The following is a 22,973-nucleotide window of genomic DNA, read 5'->3' as shown; positions in this document are numbered from 1 at the left end:
CTAACAAAGTAATTTTCCTGGGCAATTTTAACGTGCAAAACTCCAGCTGGTTCAATTTCCTAATTGTGCAGACCCAGATGATAGGGATGCTGAAGCTTTTTTACTATTACTAATGACCTCTACTTTTACTATTACTATCTTTTACTATTTCTACCCCTATCTTTTACTATTACTAATGACTATTATTAATTACCAGTGGCAGTCCGAGAATTTTATAAGGGAGAGGATTAAAGCAGTTTCCAGGGAATCATTAAGTTTCAATCATCATGCAGCAATAAAAAAATAAAAAAAAATTTCACATTATTTTGATCATAGGTAGAGCATCTTTAGCCTCTACCTGGGACTGCCACTGTCGATCTCACACAAACATATTTACCTACTGTACCATCAACTCTGATCTTTTACTCAACAAAACCCTTCAAAGTATGTGGTTACCTGCCATCTAGGTACTTTAGATCACAACTTGGTAATGGCTCTTCTCCAAATGAGCCTCTGTTCCGTGGCCATTCTTGGTCACACATCATTTGGCATTACAAGAGTACAAAATGTGCATGATTTTTATTCTTTTCCTTGATCGAATTACCATTTTAAACCTTCTTATCCAATATTTGGTCAGTAATATTTTTTCATAATTTTTATTAACAATAAAAGTTAATAAAGATATATGTTACACTAAAGAATAACATTCCAAAGTGAAATTCTGTTTATAAAAATCCAATAAAAGCAGGTAAAAAGCTAAAATGAGGACTGTACTATGATGTTGTTGTTTGTTATTTGGTTTTTAGGAGCATTAGCAACTAAGGCCATATTGCTCCGGGGATATGCGGTGATCATTCCCTGACCTTTCCGCATTCACCGTATTTGGTGGTCACGGGCTCGAACCTCGGTCTAATCAAGAAGCATATGCTACGCACTGCTGCTCCTGCCCACGGAGGCGCCACTGTACTATGAACAGACATACGAGGCACTAGACTCGGCCTCACCATAGAGGGGGGGACTTTTGTGGAATGTCCCTTTAGTACTTAATTCGAGCATTCTACAGCAGCACTCTATTGCCTAAAGGCAGAGGTGTGAACAATGCGTGACACAGTTTAGTTCAGTACTGTTCTTTATATTTTCCAGTATTACAATGTTTGTGTTTAAACAGATTGGTAAAAATATTTGTTTTTTTTTTATTATATTTATATATGCATGTTTTTTTTTGGACTCTGGTATCTTTAAAGGGGGCCCTGCAAGAGCATAGTGCCTCAGATCCCAAGAAGTGCAAGTTCAATCCTGGCTAAAAATAAAAATAATTTTAAAGTACATCAGCTATAACTTATTCAAGAATTTTTAACTGCCGTAACTAATAACTAGCTCCAGTACAAACAAGAAATGCAATTTCTGGTGATACTAGTATAGTCATTCAAAATTAACAATACATTTCTTCACTAGCACTGTGTGATGATTTCTCCCCCCCCCCACATATACTCACATAAGGCATGTTTGGTTTCTGCCAGTGCACAAATCAGTATAGATTTTGGCAAAACATATCTGCACTGGATATGATAAAGCCGTGACAAACATCTGTAATGCATTTATCCGAAACAACAATTAGTTATGGTAAGTCTCGATGTAGAAAATACTCTTGACAACACATGGCGATTCGTTGTCCTTGAAGACCTTTACTCCTTAGAACTATAGGGACAATTACTGCACCGTATACAACACTTTTCACTTCTCAGAAGTTTCCAAGAATGCTACAGAAAAGTACAATCAAAATTGTATGGTTAAAGAAGGCATTCCACAAGAGTCAATACTCAGTGCTACTTTGTTTGCTATTCACATAGCTATGATCTCAATCTCACGTCATTCACAAAACATGCAGTCCACTGTGAGATGTCAGACTTCAATACAGAAAATAGCATTATGGATGGCCAAATGGCTACGCCCCTTGGAGCAGAAATCCATAATTATCATTTCTGTAAAAAGTGTGCTATACTTCCTGAACTACAGTCGAAAACTCACCTAACTTCAGTTATAAACTCTGGTTTCATTTTTAGCCCTAATTTCTAGATAAACTTACTTCTGCTCTACATATAGCACACTTATGTACCCAATGTTTAAAAAAAATTAAACATTGTCAAAATTATTTCTGCAATCACATGGGGGGTGGGATGTTGATTGGTACACTTGTTACATCTGTATCATGCACTCATTAGGTCCAATTTAGCCTAGAGAACCTCTGTTTATGATTCCACAAGAAAAAGCATTCTTAAAATTGAATTTATGCAAAAATTAACAAATAAGTTTGAAGGTACCACGATTTCAGAGTACTATGTATTACAAAGTACTCTGAAAACTTCCTTGGGAGTTTTCTAAACATTTTCAGTTCAAAGCCTGTACACAGAAGCAAATGTTTGTTGTTGTTGTTTGGCTTTTAGGAGCATTAGCAACTAAGGCCATATTGCTCTGGGGATATGCGGTGGTCATTCCCTGATCTTTCCACATCCTCCGTATTTGGTGGTCACAGGCTTGAACCCCGGTCTAATCAAGAAGCATGTGCTACACACTGCTGCTCCTACCCACCTGGCTATGGAGGTGCCCAGAAGCAAATGAATCTCCACTACTGCTGAACTATACGGCTAAATCCGGGGTTAATTTTCACATCCATTCTGAAATATTTATGCAGTTTTGTGAGATCAAATTTAATGAACACACACAAAATAGAATCAGATTATGAGATCTGATTTGATGAAACGTTAGAATGTCCGTCTTGATAATATCTACCAGGAATAGACCAATCTGATCCTCCTTGGTCTATGGGACTACACCCCAGCACTGTGACAACTATTTTGAATGTTGGGGAAAAAATTCATTACTTGCAAACATCTGCCAATTCATAGGCAATTCTCACTGTTATCAAATTTATGCTGATGGCTCAAAAACAGCACCTGCTGTGAAAGCAGCAGTTGTATCTTATACATCGCTGTCTCTCTTTTAACAGAATTAGTATTTACACTGCTGAACTAAACAACATTAAATTAGCATTGGAACGTATTAATAACTTGGTAATCTCATAAATCGATATACACCAATCCTCTAAGTGCAGTGTGCTCCAAAAATAGCTCTTCCACCATACATCCAATTCTAAAACAAATTCATTCCCATTTATGGTATTTATGGCACTTGAGAACCAAATAGTCAATCAAGTTATACAGGATCCCAGGACATTCTAGCACCCTCAGGGAAAGAAATGACAGATCAAGCTGAAAATAACCCAACCATCTAAAATTGAGTACAATTGTTTGTACTGTACTGTACACCAATCATAAAATAATACAAAGAACTTGTAAATATAAATGGCATCAAATCTCACAGACATAAACCAGTAACAATCCTTTACAGATTAAACATAAACCACAACCATAGCAGTCTAGTTTCAGAATAATTCAACAGCAGGTTGTTTAAGCTAGAGTACATACTGGCTACATATATTTAACTTATTTCTGCCTGTTAATGGGATGATACCCCCCCCCACACACCCAAGTGCATATCTTGTAACATGCAGAGTACCATTAAGCACATCTTTTCTAAACACACACAGTTATTGTTACAGTAGTCAGGCAGCAACTCTACAACCTCCGTCAAATTTACAGGAGTCACCAATATCAATAAAATTAATAGGAAATTATGCAAACCTGAATGACTTTTTCAATTTTTTAAAAGTAAATCCAGGTAATATAAAACAGATTATAACTAGAATATAACATTCAAAATTAACTCCCTTGCATCACTAGCAAACTTTGGTTAGGCACATCTTAGCCTCATGTCAATAAACACATATACCAACAACAACATTATCAGTGCTCATCCCATTTAACTACTACTGATAGTTAAATGGCTTGCTAATAATAGTTCACTGGTGAACCATATACAGTTTAACATTAATATCTATTAAAATGAAGTATAGGCCAACCTCAGTTTTTATTCAAGTTAATTCCATATAACATGCAACACAAACAGAAATGTTAAAGATCCAGAGCAGACAAAATCTTTACCATAAAGTTAGCCTTACTTTTTTAGAAGCAAAGTGCTTAAACTGCTTAAATTAAATTACTTTCTTAACAAAATGCTTAAATTACTTTATTTTTTTATACTAAGATATGAAATTAACATAATGGAGGTGTGGCAATAAATTTCCTGGACTGGTGCTGTTGTGGCCATGTTTATTAAGTTCAAAAATAAGCAGAAGTGGTAAGTTGTAGTTCAAACTTCCTCCAATGGATGGTGGTATAGAGATTGTCCAGAAGGCTGACAGGTTGCAAGTAACAATCAGTTTTATTAGTAGCATTAATGTTCTGTGTCACGATTTTGCAATAGAGCAACGAACGATATCAAATTTTGCTTTAAACTGTGAAAATCTGCAACAGAAATATATGAAATGTTAAAAACTGTTTATGGTGATGAAATGTAAAATCGTACCAGTGTTTGAGTGGTGTAAGCAGTTCAGAGATGGACGTGCGGATATTCTAAGAAGTAAGAATCTGTCAACCTCTCAAAATGAGGAGAGAGTTGCAAAAGTTCGGGAACGAGAATGATCTAAGGGTCAAATGACAATTCAAGAGATTGTCATTTGACTCTCAGAATGATGGTTGATGAGATGCATATGAATAAGGAGATGATTCGTCAAATTCTGCATGAAGATTTAGAGAAAAGGAAGGTCTGTGCAAAATTTGGGCCACACAGCCTTATGGATGTGCAGAAGCAAAACAAAGGCATCGCATGAAGATGTCACCCAGACTTATCAAGACAATCCTAATTTCCTCGAACGTTGCGTGTTTCAGACTCGGATACAAAGCGTGAAGTGGACCTCAAAATCATCACTAAGGCCCAAAAAGTTTCATTTACAATTTAGGATTGAGACGATTCACGACCAGTCTTGATCAAAACATGATCAAGCCTGATCATGTTTTTTGACAAACTGGGTATGAATCATGAGGAATTTGTATCTGAAGGGAGAGAGTCAATGCTGCATTCAACGTAGGTGCTTCAAAGACTATTGAAGTGTGTTTCCCATGTCAGGCCACAATTTCAAGAAAAAGGCAGCTGGTTCTTGCTGTATGGCAATGGTTCCATCTATTCTGCACTTGCTATGAAGACATTTCTGAAGAAATATAGTACTGTACAAATCAACCATCTGACCTACTCCCAATCCAGCACCAGAGGACTTCCTCCTCTTTCCCAAGGTGAAAACTGCCATGAAACAAAAGAGATTTCAGGATGTTGAGATCATAAAGAAAAACATAATTGTCGAAGTGAACATCTCTTTGGATGCTTTTGCTGACTCTTTTCAGAAACTTTTAGAACAGTGTAATAAATGCATTCAATCAGATGGTGATTACTTTGAATAAAAATAAAATCCTTATCGAGCTCCTTCACTTTGTATTCTTTCTATTGCACCAGTCTGGAAACTTTATTGCCACATCTCATATTATGCAATCATGCCTACATCTGCACATATAAAATATCCTTTTAATGGGCCACAGTCAAATTACAGAAATGGAAATGCTTAGATCAAGCCTGACTACACAAGTTAGCAAGTATTTTTCATTGGGAAAAAAAAAAAAAAAAAAAGTGGATAGCTAGAACATTTAATTCCAAATCTATTTGCAATTTTCCTTTAGCACATCTAGTTTTCGTGATGAAATTACACAAACATGAAAATGACTACACCATTCTTGTACCTGTTCAATCAATGTACATCAATATAATTATTTATTTATTATTGGTTTTTGCACCAATAAAATCAAAATTAATCAATCATTTATTTATTTATTATTATTGTTTATACATATTTATGTAATTGTTTGAATATATCCATATCATTGTTATTTCATAATCTAATTATATTAGTAAAATAATAAGGAGTGCTACTCTTATTATTTTACTAATAATAAGAGGAGTAAAATAATAAAATTTTACTAATATTATTATCAACGTAAAACATATTGAGTATTACAGCTCTGATTCATACTATATAATCTAATTATATATTGTTTCAGGTAAAAACCTGTGAATTATGGAAACAGATTCATCATCGTGTCTAGAAAGTGTAAAAATTACCTCAAAAATTCTGCTGTGTGTGGTGCTTTCCTGATAAATCACAACAGTAAATTTCATATGGATAATTGGAAAATTTACCAATTATACTTTGACTGTCCTCTAGGTGATCAAAATAAACTATGAGCACTAAATGTTATTTGTACCAGTTGCCTGAATGCATTGTGTGAGTGGTTTAACAGAAGGAAATAGTTAATACCATTTGTCATCCTTTGATATGGAGGGAGCCAAAGGACTGCAATAGTGATTATTACTTTCGTAATGTGAATGTAAATGCATTCTTAATGAAGAATAAGAAAAAGGTTATTTACCCAAATCTGGATTCAGTGATGATACCAATTCCTCATGAAGACAAAATGCAAATTCCAGTGCCTCCAGAGCATGGATTACATTCTTTAGAAGATGAAATGGAATGTGGTGAAGGTGTAATTGGTAGAGATCAGAGAACTTTAGCCAGTTCTGAGTACACATCTTATGAAGGATATTGAAGACAGTAGTAGTAATAGTAGAGGCATGTGATGCAGAAAAGCAAGCATATGAGCTTATGTAGCATCAGCCAAAAAAAAATTTTTACACATCCATTCCCTCTAAAGGTTTGTCCAGTTCCTCCTTGAATTGATTTAAGCTATCAACTTCCACAATGAACAAACTTCCAGATGGAAGTTTGTTCCAGCAATCAGCTACCCAATAGCTAAAGACAAATTTCCGCACATCCATTCTACAACTGTCTTTTCTCAATTTGAATTTATGCCCCCTCAGGGTTCATAATTTGAGCAAGCCGAAGAATCCCATCAAAGTTGAGCCTGCTCAACCCATTCAAAGCCTTATACACCTCAATCAGATCACCTCACAGAAGCCTAATCTCCAGACGCTGCAATCTGCAGAACCTAAGCCAAGCCTTTCTAGGTAAGAAGACCCCTTCATTCCCCTCACCAATCTTGTTACCCTTTTCTGCACTCGTTCTAGAAACTCTATATCCATCCTAAAATGAGGCCTCTAGAATAGTAAGCAGTACTCAAGGCATAGCCTGACCACTGCCTTATACAAAGAGATAATCACCTTTTCCCTAATAGCAAAATTCCTGTATATCATTGACAATACCCAATACCTGCACTGGCAGCCTGTCTGCACTGCTCAGAAAACTTCATATCTGACTGCGCAATTACTTCCAGGTCTTTTTCATTTTCTACTACCCTAAGTGTAGTACACACCCCTTTGTGAATTAGAGATTCACAAAGGGGTGTGAATTTTCACATCTCTAATCCATGGGGACTTTCCCTTGAGAAGGATGCTCTCATAATTATGGCTAAGGGCTTGCTTATTTCCTTTGCTGCCTCCTTTAATATAACTGGATAGATCCCATCCACCCCAGGTGCCTTATGTTTAACTTCAACAATTGCTCCTCCACTTTGCTCTCAGTTATTACAAAATCATTAAGCTACCTGTTAGAGTTTAATAAGCTTCAGTCCTCCACTTCCCTAAAGAATTCTTCATGTGTGAATGTACATGCAAAATACTCATTCATTCAGTTTGTCAGCTATCTGAGCAGGATCATCAACAGTCACACCATTGATATCAAGTGGACCAATCTGATTCATCCTCTTCCTTCTAGAGTTTATATAAAGTCCTTGCTGTTTTTCTTGGCTTCCTTTGCCAAAGATTTCTTGTAATCTGCCTTTGCTTGCCTAACCTCCTTTGTGACTTGACTACAGACTAATTTATATTAGTCTAATAATTTATCAGTTCAGTGTTGGCATTCGAGGCGAGCGGACGGGCTTAGTCAAGGCTCCTCAGTTAAGTGGTTAACTTTTGGATAGTGCTTTTAAATATTTGATTTATTTAGATATTGTTGGATTATTTTGTTATAGGTTTTCCTGTAACAGTTTGATTTTAATAATATTATAGATATAATTTTTTAAAGTTAACTTTCATTGATATTTATTTAATTTTATAATGGTAGTTACGAGATCTGCCTTAAACACATCACAGGGTATCGTAGCTGACACAGAAATAGCCGATGGCGATTTATGGGTGAGTAAATCGCCTTCGATTTATTAGGAGACTCCATTGTCAGGGAAACGGGGAATATTTTTTGTAATAAGGATAGGTGGAGTAGAACCAGGGTATGTCTGCCGGGAGCAACTATTAATGATGTCACCAACAGGTTGTCAGATTTTAAAGGGGATAAACAGAATATTATTATTCATGTGGGGACTAATGATATTAAACGTACATGATCTGAAGATTTGTTGGAAAAATACAGGACCATGCTGAGGAAATGTCGCGAGCTAGGCCATAATGTCTATATGTCTGCAATTCTGCCCAGACACGATAGGAGGGATTATATGTTAAGAGCCTTGTGGATTAACTCAAGACTTGAAGGAATCTGCAAGGCTTTAGGGGGAAAATTTCTATCAGCATGGCCCACACTTGTAAGTAGAAGGAATTTGTTTTGTAGAGACGGGATACACTTAAACAAAGGTGGTGCAAAAGTTTTTGCCAGTATTATTGAGGATACCTTAAAGGTTCAGGGAAACTGCTAGTTAGGGGGGATGTGGGTAATACTGACACGCATTTATCTGATAATATTGGTCAAAGTAACTCTTGCACATACCTTAAGAGTTCTTATCTGTTACTCCAACTGGACGTATTATCTAGATGTTTGTGGGCAGAAACGTTTCACGTGAGCGGGTAGCTAATATCAGGGAAGAGAGCCTAAAAAACTTCAAGGGTTGTGTTAGGGTTGTTAAATATACAAGAACAGTAAATCTTAATTGTTTATACAGTAACGTTAGAAGTGTCGTCAATAAAATGAGCGAATTCGAACTGCTGGTTAAAACAAGTAATGCGGACATAATAGGGCTTAAAGAGACGTGGTGCCACCCAGAAATTGGGGATGATGAGTTTAAGTACGGCTTGTATAATGTATTTAGGAAGGATAGGGTAGATAGAAGGGGGTGGTGGGAAAACTCCATTGGAATACCAATGGAGTTTTTGGAGAATTGACAAAAGGAATACCAATGCAGTTTTTGGAGAATTGACAAAAGGAATATCAATTGCTGGAATACCAATGGAGTTTTTGGAGAATTAACAAAAGTACCTATTGCATCTGATCCCACTGTACAAAATTTAAAAACTGTCTCAGTCCACTGTAATAGCAGATTGTTCATTGTGAAGTTTGAAAGTTGTTGCCTCACATAATGGGAACTTAAAACCATCCATCCCCATCACCCATTATATTCATTTAAAGGAAACATACTATAACATGAAGATACCACTCAAAGCAGTTTAATACAACACTTATCAGTGGAATATCTGTAGTGACCCTAAAGTCATTGGTGTGTTAATGGGTATGCAAGGAGGGTTCACAAAACAAACATTGTCTATGCTTATGAGACAGCTGCCGTTCTAATGCAGACCATTACATTAGATGTGATGCACCTCAAAGAAGCACATATGAGCCAGAAGCATTAGTAGATCATATTATGCAAGAAAGTAAGCTTATCCATCAGCCAAAAAAAAAAAAAAAAAAACCCCTTCCCATTTTCACCCATCCATTCGCTCCAAATGTTTGTCTAGTCCTGCCTTGAATCTATTTAAGCTGTCAGCTTCTACAACAACAGATGGAAGTTTGTTCCAGCAATCAACCACATGCTGGCTAAAGGCCAATTTCCACACATCTGTTCTACAACTCTCTTTCCTCAATTTGAACTTATGTTCCTTTGGGCAATTAATCTGGACAAGAGGAAGAATCCCATCAGCATTGAGCTCGCTCAAACCATTCAAGGCCTTATACATCTCAATCAGATCACCTCGCAGGTGCCTAGTCTCCAGACACTGTAATTTGCAAAAATTAAGCCTTTCTTCATAAGAGCAACCCTTTGTTCCATTCACTAATCTCATTGCCCTTCTCTGTACTTTTTCCAGCAGCTCTACATCCTTCCCAAAATGAAGCTTCCAGACCTGTATACAGTACAGGTCTGGAACTTTATACATTGCCTTATACAAGGGAATAATCACCTCCTTATCCCTGCTAGAAAAATTCTTGTATATCACTGACAAGACACCATGAGCTATCCTTGCAGACTCTCTGCACTGCTCAGAAAACTTCATATCTGACTGCACAATTACCCCCAGGTCCTTTTCATTCTCTACCACCCTGTGTGTAGTACCACACAGTTGATATATTACTCTGGGGTGACTGCTACCCATATTATTATTAGCCATATGGTGCAAGGAAGCCCGAGGCTTATGCTGAGTGAGAGAGAGAGAGAGAGAGCATTTAGCATTAGCATTAGTAGAGGCATATGATGCAAGAAAGCAAGCTTATTCAGCATCAACCAAAAAAAAAAAAAAAAAAAACACCACTCCCATTTCACCCCTCTGTTCGCTCGAAATACCTGTCCAGTTGAGCCTTAAATTTGTTTAGGCTATCAACTTCAACAACAAGTGATCGAAGTCGGTTCCACCAACCAACCACCCGCTGGCCAAAGGCAAATTTCCGCACATCTATCCGTCCTTCCTCAATTTGAATTTATGGCCTCTGAACTGATTGTTCTGAGCAAGATGAAGTATCCCATTGGCATTGAGCATGCTCAAACCATTCAAAGCCTTATACACCTCTATCAGATCACCTCGCTGGTGCCTAGTCTCCAGACTCTGTAATTTGCAAAATTTTAAGCCTTTCTTCGTAAGAGCAACCCTTTGTTCCATTCACTAATCTTGTTGCCCTTCTCTGTACCCGTTCCAGCAGCTCTACATCCTTCTTGAAATGAGGCCTCCAGAACTGTTGTATACATTACTCTAGGTGTGGCCTGACCATTGCCTTATACAAGGGAATAATCACCTCCTTATCCCTGCTAGAAAAATTCCTGTATATCATTGACAAGACACCATGAGCTACTCTTGCAGCTCGTCTGCACTGCTCAGAGAACTTCATATCTGCCTGCACAATTACCCCCAGGTCCTTTTCATTCTCCACTGGTACCGCAGAGTTGATACGTTGCTCTGGAGTTACTGTTTCCCATATGTAGTACTTTACATTTGTCAATGTTAAACTTCATTTGCCACCTCTCAGCCCATCTGTTCAACCTTTCCAGATCCTGTTGCAGCAGCATAGCGTCAGTGGTGTCCTTAACAACCCTGCCAACCTTTGTATCATCTGCAAACTTGGATATTAAACTTGATATCCCATCATCAATATCATTCATAAACACCGAAAACAACAACGGACCCAACACTGAACCCTGAGGAACTCCACTAATAACATTAGTCCACGTCGAGCAGTGTCCATTGATTACCACTCTCTGTCTTCTGCCACTCAACCATCCCCTTATCCATAGCAGCAATTTGCCTCCAATGCCACACTGCTCCAATTTGTGAATTGGGGTTACATTTGCACATCTCCAGTCTATGGGTACCTCCCCTGAGTCCAAAGAAGCTCTCATAATTATGGCTAGGGGTTTGCTTACTTCCTTTGCTGCCTCCTTTAATATAACTGGATAGATCCCATCCACCCCAGGTGTCTTTTTTATGTTTATCCTCAACAACCTCTCCTCCACTTTCCTCTCAGTTATTACAAAATCATCCAGCTCACTGCCAATGTTTACTTTACCTACATCATTCTCCTTCCTGAATAACTCCTCATGCGTGAATGTAGATGCAAAATACTCGTTTTGATTGTTAGCCACCTGAGCAGGATCCTCAACTGTTGAACCATCAATATCCAGTGGACCAATCAGATTCATCCCTTTCCTTCTTGGGTTTAAATAGGTAAAGAACTCTTTTCTGTTTTTCTTTGCATCCTTTGCCAAGGATTTTTCGTAGTCTGCCTTTGCCTGCCTAATCTCCTTTGTGACTTGGTTACAGACCAACTTATATCTATCATAGGCTTCCATGTCACCCATTAATTTGTATGTATCCCATGCATTTTTCTTCTCCGCCACATGTCTCATTAGTTCATCTGACAACCATTTAGGCCTAACCCTTGAACAATATTTCTTAGTTGGCTATAATGTGGCTACTCAGTTCATAAATATCGACTGTTGAAAATAGGTTCAGTTTTAGTATTTTGAAATCGTAGTTTTTTTGCTACAGTATGCTTTACTTATTATTAAACAATATTGTTTACTAGTCTTTTATTGTTTACTTTAACTATTAATCCTGTTTATTATTGACTTGTTATCGTTTGTTTGAGCTAAAAATAGCGAATATAAATTAATATAAAACTATGATTTCAATGAAACTATGGTTTCAATGTACAGTGAAACCCCAAAAGTGTCTAAATTTTGAATAAAATAAATTGCAAAAATCTGTTCCATGCTCATATATAATGTCCATCCGTTATAATAATAATAATCTTTATTGGAATCAGAGTAGAATTCAGCGGTTCCCAACCTTTTTTGACTCGCAAACCCCTTTCAATGTAATATTTTTTATCGCGAACCCCTTTCAACATAATATTTTTAAATCGAACCACTATATTCTCTGAAATGTATAATATTTCTGAATTTTTATTATAAAATATTTCCAGTACTATGTTTTTATAAGCGACATTGCATAATAATAATAAAAATTATTATTAAGTATTATTTATACTTTGTAAAGCAGTTATTAATAAGTCCAAAGTAGATTTCGAACAGGCTAAGAGTAGAAAACTTGCTTTTAGTCCAAATAGTAGCTGAGCATTCTGGTCTCTTGCCAAAGCTGTTGGCCACAAATTTTGCCCATCTCTGTTTCCACCTCTGACAAAACCAGAAGATGGTTACATCAGCAAAGATAAAGCTGACCTTCTAGCATCCTATTTTTCTTCCAACTCATGTATTGATGATCTTGGCAAATCTCCTAAAACCATTCCCATCACACTCCATTCAATGCCCCTCTGACCTCTGACAAAACCAGAAGATGGTTCTGTTGCCACATCAGCCAAAGATAAAGTTGACCTGCTAGCATCATATTTTTCTTCCAACTCGTATATTGATGAACTTGGTAAATCACCTCAAACCATTCCCAGCACACTCCATTCAATGCCTCCTGTGGGCTTCCGTCAATAGGATGTCAGAAGGATTTTGATAAATCTGATGCTAAGAAAACTCCAGGTCCTGATGATATTTCTCCACTTGTTCTCTAAACATGAGCCCCTGAGCTTACTCCCGTTTTGTGTCGTCTTTTTTTCACTTTCTTATTCCAAAGGTGTTTTTTCTTCTGCTTGTAAATTTGCTCATATCCAGCCAGTTCCTAGAAAGGGTGACAAATCCCTTCCATTCAATTATCGTCCCATTGCGATTACTTCTACTCTCCAAAGTAATGGAGAAATCAATTAACCGCCAACTCTTAAAACTATGGAAATATTTCATATGATCAAGGATCGCCAGTATGGATTCCTTCAGTGTAGTTCCTCTGGTGATATTCTGGCTTATGTTGCCAATCTATAGACAAATTCAATGGAAAAGTTTGGTGAAACTCAAACCATTTCTCTTGACATTTTAAAGGCTTTTGGTCGTGTTTGGCATAAAGGTCTTCTAAACAAGCTTCCATCTTATGGTTTTCAACTGTTTTTTGTAATTGGTTGTCCAGTTTTCTCTCTGATCGCTCACTGAGGGTGATGGTAGATGGCTCTCTGTCTTCTAACTTGTCCACTAATGCTGGTGCTTCCCAAGGTTCAGTTCTTTCTCCCACTCTTTTCCTCTTAAAAATATGACCTTCTTCCATTGACCGGAAATCCTATCCATAGTTTTGCTGACAATAGCACATTACATTCCACCTTCCAGTTCGAGAAACCTTGCCCTGCTCAAACAGCTCCAACTTCTCGAGTATCTACTGCCAAATCCTTAAATGCTGATCTCCAGTGGAGCAAAAATAATTTCAATCCTTCCAAAACTCAGTCCTGTCTTATATCTCTCAAAAAGGATTCTTCTGCTCCTATGCTTATCTTCGATGACGCTCCGATTTCTAGGCAAGATCTTGGGGATTAACCTGATTTCTAATCTCTCTTGGCATAAAGCACATTACAAATATTGCTTCCTCTGCATCTAATAAACTGGGTTTTCTGCAGCATTTTCCATTTGTCAATGTTGAACTTCAATCTCAGCCTATCTGCTCAACTTTTCTAGATCGTGTTGCAGTAGCGTACTGTCATTAGTGTCATTAACAACCCTGCCAACCTTCACATCGTCTGCAAACTTGGACATTAAGCCTAATATACCTTCATCAATGTCACTGATAAATATACAAAACAGCAGTGGGCCCATCACCGAACCCTGGGGGACTCCACTAATAACATTAGTCCACGAAGAGCAGTGTCCATTGATTACCACTCTGTCTTCTCCCACTCAACCATCCCTTTATCCATAGCAGCAATTTGCCCTTAATGCCATACTGCTCCAATTTGTATAGTAGTCTTGCATGTGCAACAATATTAAAAGCTTTCCTAATATCCAAGTATATGATATTACTGTATTGGTGTGTCCACTGAAGATTTTCCTTCCACCTCTTCACATTAAATTTGGCCTAATGAAGAGTTTTGTGAAAATGATGAAATTCAAGGAGATTTCATTACTTAAGTGTAAAATTTCCAAAGATCAGTGCCAAGAAAGTGAAAGAGGGAATCTTTCTGGGGTCTCAAATCAGAGAACTTCTACATGATAAAAAATGTCTGAATGTATTAGAACAAAATACATGACAGGCTTTAAAATAGTTTTGTGGAAAAGTTTTAACCACAAGTCTCCTACACACAAAGATGAAGTTCAGAAACTGCTCAATGCATATAAAGCAATGGGATATGTTGTATGTTGCCAAAACTTCATTTCTTCCATTTGCATCTGGTCTTTCCTGAAAACCTCAAAATGGTGAGTGATGAGCAGGGGAAACTATCTTATATTAAGTCAGTGGAAAAACACTACCAAGATTTCTGGAATGAATGTATATTGACAGATTACTGCTGGATGTTGTACAACATTCCAGATAAAGTATACCTAAGGAAATCATCTGCACAACATTTTTAAATTTAACATATCTTTTCGATAAAAGTGTACTGTACTGGAGTTAAACTGTAAAAGTGATGAAAGTGTAATCATAACCAGAGGCATGCATTTTGTCATCTTATGAAATCATCTTATACTCATACTGATATTACAAGCAGTTGCATTATGAAAACTACACATGCTAGGAAAAAACCAAGAAAATCTTTGAAATCAGTGCACAAAACTGGTTTAGAAAAGCATATTTACATCTTTGATGAAAAATAATTTATTTCATTTACCAATTTTTAGAGTGAAACCTTTTTAATCTTTAAAATGCCTGAAAATTTTAGAACTTATTACTTGAGATTGTATACACATATGATAGCAATTATTAGCAAATGCAAATTACTGCAAATTAGCTCACCTTTAATGCAGGATTCTTGGATCCAACAGGTGCAGATCTGAGCACTGTTCTCAGTGCTTCCGTGAATTTTCCTGTGTGATTGTTTAAGGTTTAATTACAACAATTTACTTGGTCCTAAATCAAATTAAAAGTGATAAAATACAACACCAAATGTAAAAGTGATTTCATTTGAATTATTTAAATATAAAAAAGACAGGCATGCTCTAAACCAAAAGTAGCAAATTATGAAAAAAAAAAAGCGTAAAACATTATAATAAAGACTAATTCCTTGAATGTACTTGACTGAATAATAAAAGATTTCAGTCTATCTGTTATAAAATGATTCTGTTTCCATGCAATCTCAGTTTTTATAATTCCCACCAACTGGAGCCATAAATAAGTAATTTTGCACATGTGGAAGAAAAATATTAAATATATGCCTTTCCCCCAATTATAGAATACCTATGGGTAAATTTTTTATGGAATGTAATGCCTCTGACTCTTGCACAAAAGCCAAATGCCTCATCTGCCCCGCCTTTTCCTGGTTCTGCTTACCACCAACACGATCTGTCTATGTAAGGTAATAGATGTCAAACTCAGCATTAGTAGAGACATATGATGCAAGAAAACAAGCTTATAAGCATCAGCCAAAAAAAAAAAAAAAAAAACCCCTTCCCATTTCACCCATCCATTCAATCCAAATGCTTGTATAGTTCTGCCTTGAATTTTCTGTGAATTTTCGACCTCTATTACGGCAGAAAGAAGTTTGTTACTGCTATCAACCACCCACTGGCTAAAGGCAAATTTCCGCAGATCTATTCTATAATTGCCTTGCCTTTCCTCAATTTGAATTTATGTACCCTCAGGTGAGTAATCCGAGCAACAGGAAGAATCCCATCAGCACTGAGATTGCTCAAATCATTCAAGGCCTTATACACCTCAATTAGATCACCTCGCAGATGCCCAGTCTCCAGATGCTGCAATTTGCAGAAATTAAGCCTTTCTTGGTAACAGCAACCTTATGTACCATTCGCCAATTTCGTTTCCCCTCTCTGTACTTGTTCCAGTAGCTCTACATCATTCCTAAAATGAGGCCTCCAGACCTATATGCAGTACTCAAGGTATAGCCTAACCATTGCCTTAAACAAGGGAACAATCACTTCCTTATTCCTGCTAGCAAAATTCCTGTATATCATTGACAAGATACCATGAGCTACTCTTGCAGCCTGTCTGCACTACTCAGAAAACTTCATATCTGACTGCACAATTACCCCCAACTTATCGCATAGTTAAGGATTTTAAAATATTTAAGCAAGAGGAAGGATAAATTTTCAGAAAAAATTTCTGGCTGTAGCCTAAGCCACCTCTTTAATTCACACTCAGGCACTTAGGGGACATTTCTATCCATATTTACTTTTTGCACCCAGATTCATTCTCTTCACCAAGCAGTAACTTGCAGTACTTTTAAAGAAAAGATTTTTCCGTATTTTCTCTTGTAAAAATTCAGAAAAATTTAATGAATAGCATCAATATGCATTTTTCTGCATACCTGCTATTATTTAGCATTAGTAGACGCACATGATGCAAGAAAGAAAGCTTATACAGCATCAGTCAAAAAAAAAAAAAAAAAATCATTCACTCTAAAAGTTTGTCCAGTTCTTCCTTGAATTTATTTAAGCTATCAACTTCCACAATGACAGATGGAAGTTTGTTCCAGCAATCAACCACATGCTGGCTAAAGTTAAATTTCCAAACATCTATTCTACAACTATCCTTCCTCAATTTAAATTTATGCTCCGTCAGGTTCATAATCTGAGCAAGGGGAAGAATCTCATCAGCATTGAGCCTGCTCAACTCATTCAAGACCTTATACACCTCAATCAGCTCACCTGTCGTGTGCCTCGTCTTCAGATGCTGCAATTTGCAGCATTTAAGCCTTTCTTGGTAAGGCACCCCTTCATTCCCATCAAACTTGCTCTGTACTCATTCTAGCAACTCTACATCATTCTAAAATGAAGCCTCCAGACTATGCAGTAATTGAGGTGTGGCTTGACCATTGCCTTATTTAGCATTAATAAAGGCATATGATGCAAGAAAGCCAAAAAAAAAACCCTTCCCATTTCACCCATCCATTTGCTCCAAATGTTGTTTTGGTTCTGCCTTGAATTTATTTAAGCTGTCAACTTCAACAACAACAGGTGGAAGTTTGTTATAGCAATCAACCACATGCTGGCTAAAGGCCAATTTCCACACATCTGTTCTACAACTGTCTTTCCTCAATTTGAATTTATGTCCCCTCAGGCAATTAATCTGGACAAGAGGAAAAATTCCATCAGCATTGATGCTTGCTCAAACCATTCAAGGCCTTATATACCTCAATCATATCACCTCGCAGGTGCCTAGTCACCAGACACTGTAATTTGCAAATCTTAATAGTAATCGAGGCATGTGATGCAAGAAAGCAAGCTTATGTAGCATCAGCCCAAAAAAAAAAAAAAAAAAAAAAAATTAACATTAAGCCTTTCTTTGTAAGAGCAAACCTTTGCTCCATTCACTAATCTTGTTGCCCTTCTCTGTACTCATTCCAGCAGCTCTACATCCTTCCTAAAATTAGGTCTCCAGACCTGTATACAGTACTGTGTGTGTGTGTGTGGTATGGTTGCTTATTGGCGCATTAGCTGTTATGGCTATAGTGCACCTATATACAGTACTCAAGGGGTGACCTGACCATTGCCTTATCCCTGCTAGAAAAATTCCTGTATATCTTTGACAAGGCACCACGAGCTACTCTTGCAGACTGTCTTGCACTGCTCAGAAAACTTCATATCTTACTGCACAAATATCCACAAGTCCTTTTCATTCTCTACCATTTGAGTGTAGTCCCACATATTTGATATGTTACTCTGGAGTTGCTGCTACCCTTATATAAGCAGTACTTTACATTTGTCAATGTTAAACTTCAGTTGCCACCTCTCAGTCCATCTGCTCTCTGTTTCCAGATCAGCTTGCAGTAGTGTACTGTCATTAGTGTTATTAACAACCCTGCCAACCATCGTATCTTTTGCAAACGATATACAAAGGAATAACACCTTCTCCCTACTAGTGAAATTCCTGTATATCATTGACAAGACCCTATGTCCTGCTCTGGCAGCCAGTCTGCACTGCTCAAAAAACATCATATCTGACTGCACAATTTCCTCCGGGTCTTTTTCATTCTCTACCACCCTGAGTGCAGTACCACACAGTTGGTATGTTTCTCTGAGGTTACTTCTTGTTTATACTCTGGCACGACCACCCGGTCAGTGGAGTTTACAATAAATCATCAATACAAATGTAAATCGTATTTAGCAGTCACGGGCTTGAACCCCAGTCCACTCAGAGCACGTGCTACTGCACTCACGCTCCTGACAACTCTGCTATGTATGCAGTACTTTGCATTTATCAATGTTAAACTTCAGTTGCCACTTCTCTGCCCATCTACCCAACTTTTCAAGATCCTCTTGCAGTAGCATACTGTCATTAACAACACTGCAAACCTTTGTATCATCCGCAAACTTGGACATTAAGCCTGATATACCTTCATCAATATTGTTGATAAATATACAAAACAACAGTGGGCCCAACAATGAACCCTGGGGAACTCCACTAATTACCATTCACTGTCTTCTCCCACTCAACCATTATAGCAACTTGCCTTGCCCTTAATGTCATACTGCTCCAATTTGTACAGTAGTCTTCCATGTGCAATAGTATTAAAAGCTTTCCTGAAATCCAAGTATATGATGTCAAAATTAATTCTTGCATCCAATTCCCTTGTAACCACATCATAGTATCCAATCAAATTGGTCAAACAAGACTTCCCCTTAAAAATCCACCTGTGTCTGGACTATAACTGCAGTCTCATCTAGATGATCCTGCAATGCATCTTTAACCAGTGATTCCATTATTTTTCCCAGAATAGAAGTTAAACTAACAGGTCTGCAATTACTTGTGCCACCCCTTGATCCCTCTTTGTGAATTGGGGATACATTTGCACATAAATTTTTTTCAAATTTCATTCACTAAAGATAAGACATCAACAGGCACTGAATAAAATACATTTGAACATTCTAAATTTTATATGCACTTCTTATCATATCAAATGCAGAAGAAAACAAATTAGGCACCCCAGGCACATTTAAATTATTTTTGAAATTAAATTTTTTTGTAATTACTTTTATTAATTATTTGTATACATCATTCTAAATCAATCTATTATGAAATTTAACAAGCATTTGTTGAATGTAATCCAAAATATGTTTAAAAATAAATAACCCAAGATGTGCTTTAAAAAAAAAAATCTTGAATTTCTGTGTCCAAAACTATTTTGGACTCCAAAGCTCAGAAATATTTTTAATATATTTATATATATATATATATATATATATATATATATATTTAATTTATTCATTTATTATTATTTTTTTTTTATTTTATTTTGAATGCCCAACAAATGTTTCTAAGTGAGCTAAGTTGAAATTTTCACAAAAATCGATTCACTGGGAGTAGAACTGTTGCGTGTTGACAGGCAGAAATGCTAACACTATTAGGCACTTAAGGTTTTTTTTTTTTTTTGCAAAAATCACCAGTTCCTACCCTCACTTTTTTTTTTTTAAACGAGTTTAATTTTCTCTAGTTACCATCCAACTACGACTAATAAAAGCTTCCTGCTGGGGATACATGGGTGTAACAAAAATGAAGGGCAAAAAAAATAATAATAAAGAATTATGGAGGGTCTACTACTATTACTAAGACTATTAGATTAATCAGATCCTTATTGTCTTACACTAATAAATGGATCTTTGGGGAAGTGAATCCTTTAATGGGCTCATCCCTGAAACTGATATCATACAGAAATGGCGGGGTAAACATTTATATATCTGGGGTCCATATAAATAACGGAATTTCTATTATCTACTAGCAATCAACTTTTATTGTCCAAAATCCTCTTTAAATTCGTGTACCTACAATAAATTCTTATTAGCAAAGGCTCTGTTAGCTGCATACTGCAAGATATGAGATGGAGTTGGGGTATCCATGTTAAACCCTTGACAAGGCACTTAGGAGACCAAAACATGTCAATGCAGTAAAAGAAATCTGCGACTTCTTTCCATCCATTTGTGGGAAAGTAAGAATTGCAACGTTCTTACATCTTCTTATGCAAATACCTAATTAAACTAGTAAAGGCTTTATACCTATTTGAATATTTAACTGCATTCTTTAATTAAATACAATAAACTGATATGGAATATAAACATCGGCAGTATTCAAAGGATATTGAGCTAATAAACTACCAACTTCTTGTTCATCTGGTCCAATGGGAGGAGAATGGGCTTCTACATTTTCTTCTTCTTTGTAATAATCATCGTTGTATTGATCTATATCAATTTTCCTAAATGCCGAAGATGACGTATTTTTAGCCATTTGTCGCGTACTCGTAGATTAAAACTTTAAAGCACATAGAATTATTTTTTTTTATAAGCCTTTGGTTGTTAGCCACAGTGATCACTAATCCATGATATCCTTTAATACCGTTATACACAACTAAAAGAAAATTTGTTTATACAAATAACTGAACATACTCTATTTAACCGGAGAGAACACACGTGTCGCCACTTAAAGAAATAAAAATATCCAACAGTAGCACTGTCTGCCGCCACCATTTCACTCATAAGCAGCAGACGTATATTTAGGGCTGAAACCGGTACGGTTAATGTCCTCAAGCGTACAGTTTCATCCCCTCCCTTTCACACATACACACCTTCTTTTGAATTTTCCTTTCGTTACAACTAGTATTGAAAACTGTACAATCTGCGTGAAAATAAAAATTGTGATTTGTCAAATTTTCTTTTAAGGTTGGAAATGCATAATTTAGATCAATTGTATTCACAAATATCTTTAATATATACAAAAAAAATTATAGGACCTATTCTGGTATTCAAAAATTCATATAAACAAATTACCAAAAGCAATTTATGTCGGGTTAATAATATTAAACATCAGTATATTTGTACAAGTTAAGGGCAAGTTGTTACAATGGATAAAAGGATGGTTGAGTGGGAGAAGACAGAGAGTGGTAATCAATGAACATTGCTCTTCATGGACTAGCGTTATTAGTGGAGTTCCCCAGGAAGCCGTGTTGGGCCCATTGTTGTTCTTTTTTTTTTTATCAATGATATTGATGGAGGTATATCAGGCTTAGTGTCCACGTTTGGAAACGATAAGGTTGGTAGGGTTGTTAATGGCAGTAAAGACGGTACACTACTGCAACAATATCTAGAAAAGTTGGGAAGATGGGCTGTGAGAGGTGGCAGCTTCAGTTGCCGCCTCTCAATCCATCTGCTCAACTTTTCTATATCCTTGAAAAAAACCCTGGGGGTAACTGTTCGGTCTCAGCCCATCTGCTCAACTTTTATAGAATTAGAAAAGACCTGGGATAACTGTCTGTGCAGTCAGATATAAAGTTTTCTGACAGTGCAGACAGGCTGCAAGAATAGCTTCTGGGGCCATTGATATAGGAATTTTGCTAGCAGGGATAAAGAGGTGAGTATCCCCTTGTATAAAACAGTGGTCAGACCACACCTTGAATACTGCATACAGGTCTGGAGGCCTCATTTTAGGAAAGATGTTGAGCTGCTAGAACGAGTACAGCGAAGGACAACAAGCTTAGTGATTTGAACAAAGGGTTGCTGTTACGAAGATTGGCTTAAGTTCGGCTAATTGAAGGGTCTCGAGACTAGACACATGCGAGGTGATGTGATTGAGGTGTATAAGGCCTTATATACCTCCATCTGTCGTTGTGGAAGTTGACAGCTGAAGTTGGAAGTTGAACTACACAAACTTTTGGAGTGAGTGGATGGGTGAGATGAGAAGGGTTTTTTTTTTTTTTTTTTGGCTGATGCTTTATAAGCTTGCTTTCTTGCATCATATGCCACTACTAATGCTAATGCTAAAAGTTATGCAAATATATCTTGCACAGATATACAGATTTTACAATAATTGTTCGAACTGGTATCCATGGAATTGAATACAGACCTCGGCGCGTTGAATTAATGACTGCCAAACAAACTCGAACAATCAATAAGTATCCACATATTCGTTAAAATTTTAAAATTCCAGCAATCAATGGTGCGAATTGTTTCACATTCTACTCGTATGCAGTCTTGCGATATTCAGAACTTCCATTGCATACACCAGACCAGAGGCAAAACTACCATAACACGTCTGCCACTGAGGAGATAGTGGACTAGGAATCTGGGGTCTTTGTGCTGCTTTGGTATTGTTGTTAAAGATCACATGTGATCATTTGGCAATCTGGGCTGGGAAGGGGCGGGATTTTTAGTTTCGCCTCTGAACCAAGCTGTGTTCTACACACTGCCGAAACATGTCATCTACCTTAATTTCTGGTTATTTTACAGGGGAAGGGTTTATCATCACCGTGTACCACGACGGTATACAATACATGTTCT

At 36.9% G+C, this 22,973-nt stretch overlaps 1 protein-coding gene across 1 annotated transcript in view; it reads right to left on the bottom strand.

The window, feature by feature from the left end:
• The window catches only part of LOC150086469 (actin-related protein 2/3 complex subunit 5-B-like), a 40,659-nt gene extending 19,438 nt beyond the window's left edge, over nucleotides 1–21,221 (bottom strand). Inside the window, exons 1-2 of the mRNA XM_090371409.1 lie at nucleotides 20,783–21,221; nucleotides 15,487–15,559 (exon numbers count right to left, since the gene is read on the bottom strand). Of these exons, the coding sequence (XP_090227535.1) occupies nucleotides 15,487–15,559; nucleotides 20,783–20,928 (219 nt within the window). The 5' untranslated portion in view covers nucleotides 20,929–21,221. The remainder of the gene's footprint in view (nucleotides 1–15,486; nucleotides 15,560–20,782) is intronic.
• Nucleotides 21,222–22,973: the final 1,752 nt, after the last annotated feature.

Source organism: Mastigoproctus giganteus, chromosome 4, assembly GCF_048544385.1.
Source record: "Mastigoproctus giganteus isolate SK-2022 chromosome 4, ASM4854438v1, whole genome shotgun sequence".
Lineage (NCBI taxonomy): Eukaryota > Metazoa > Arthropoda > Arachnida > Uropygi > Thelyphonidae > Mastigoproctus > Mastigoproctus giganteus.
The sequence above is the reverse complement of the archived record's forward strand: the minus strand, read 5'-3'. Positions and strand labels throughout refer to the sequence as shown.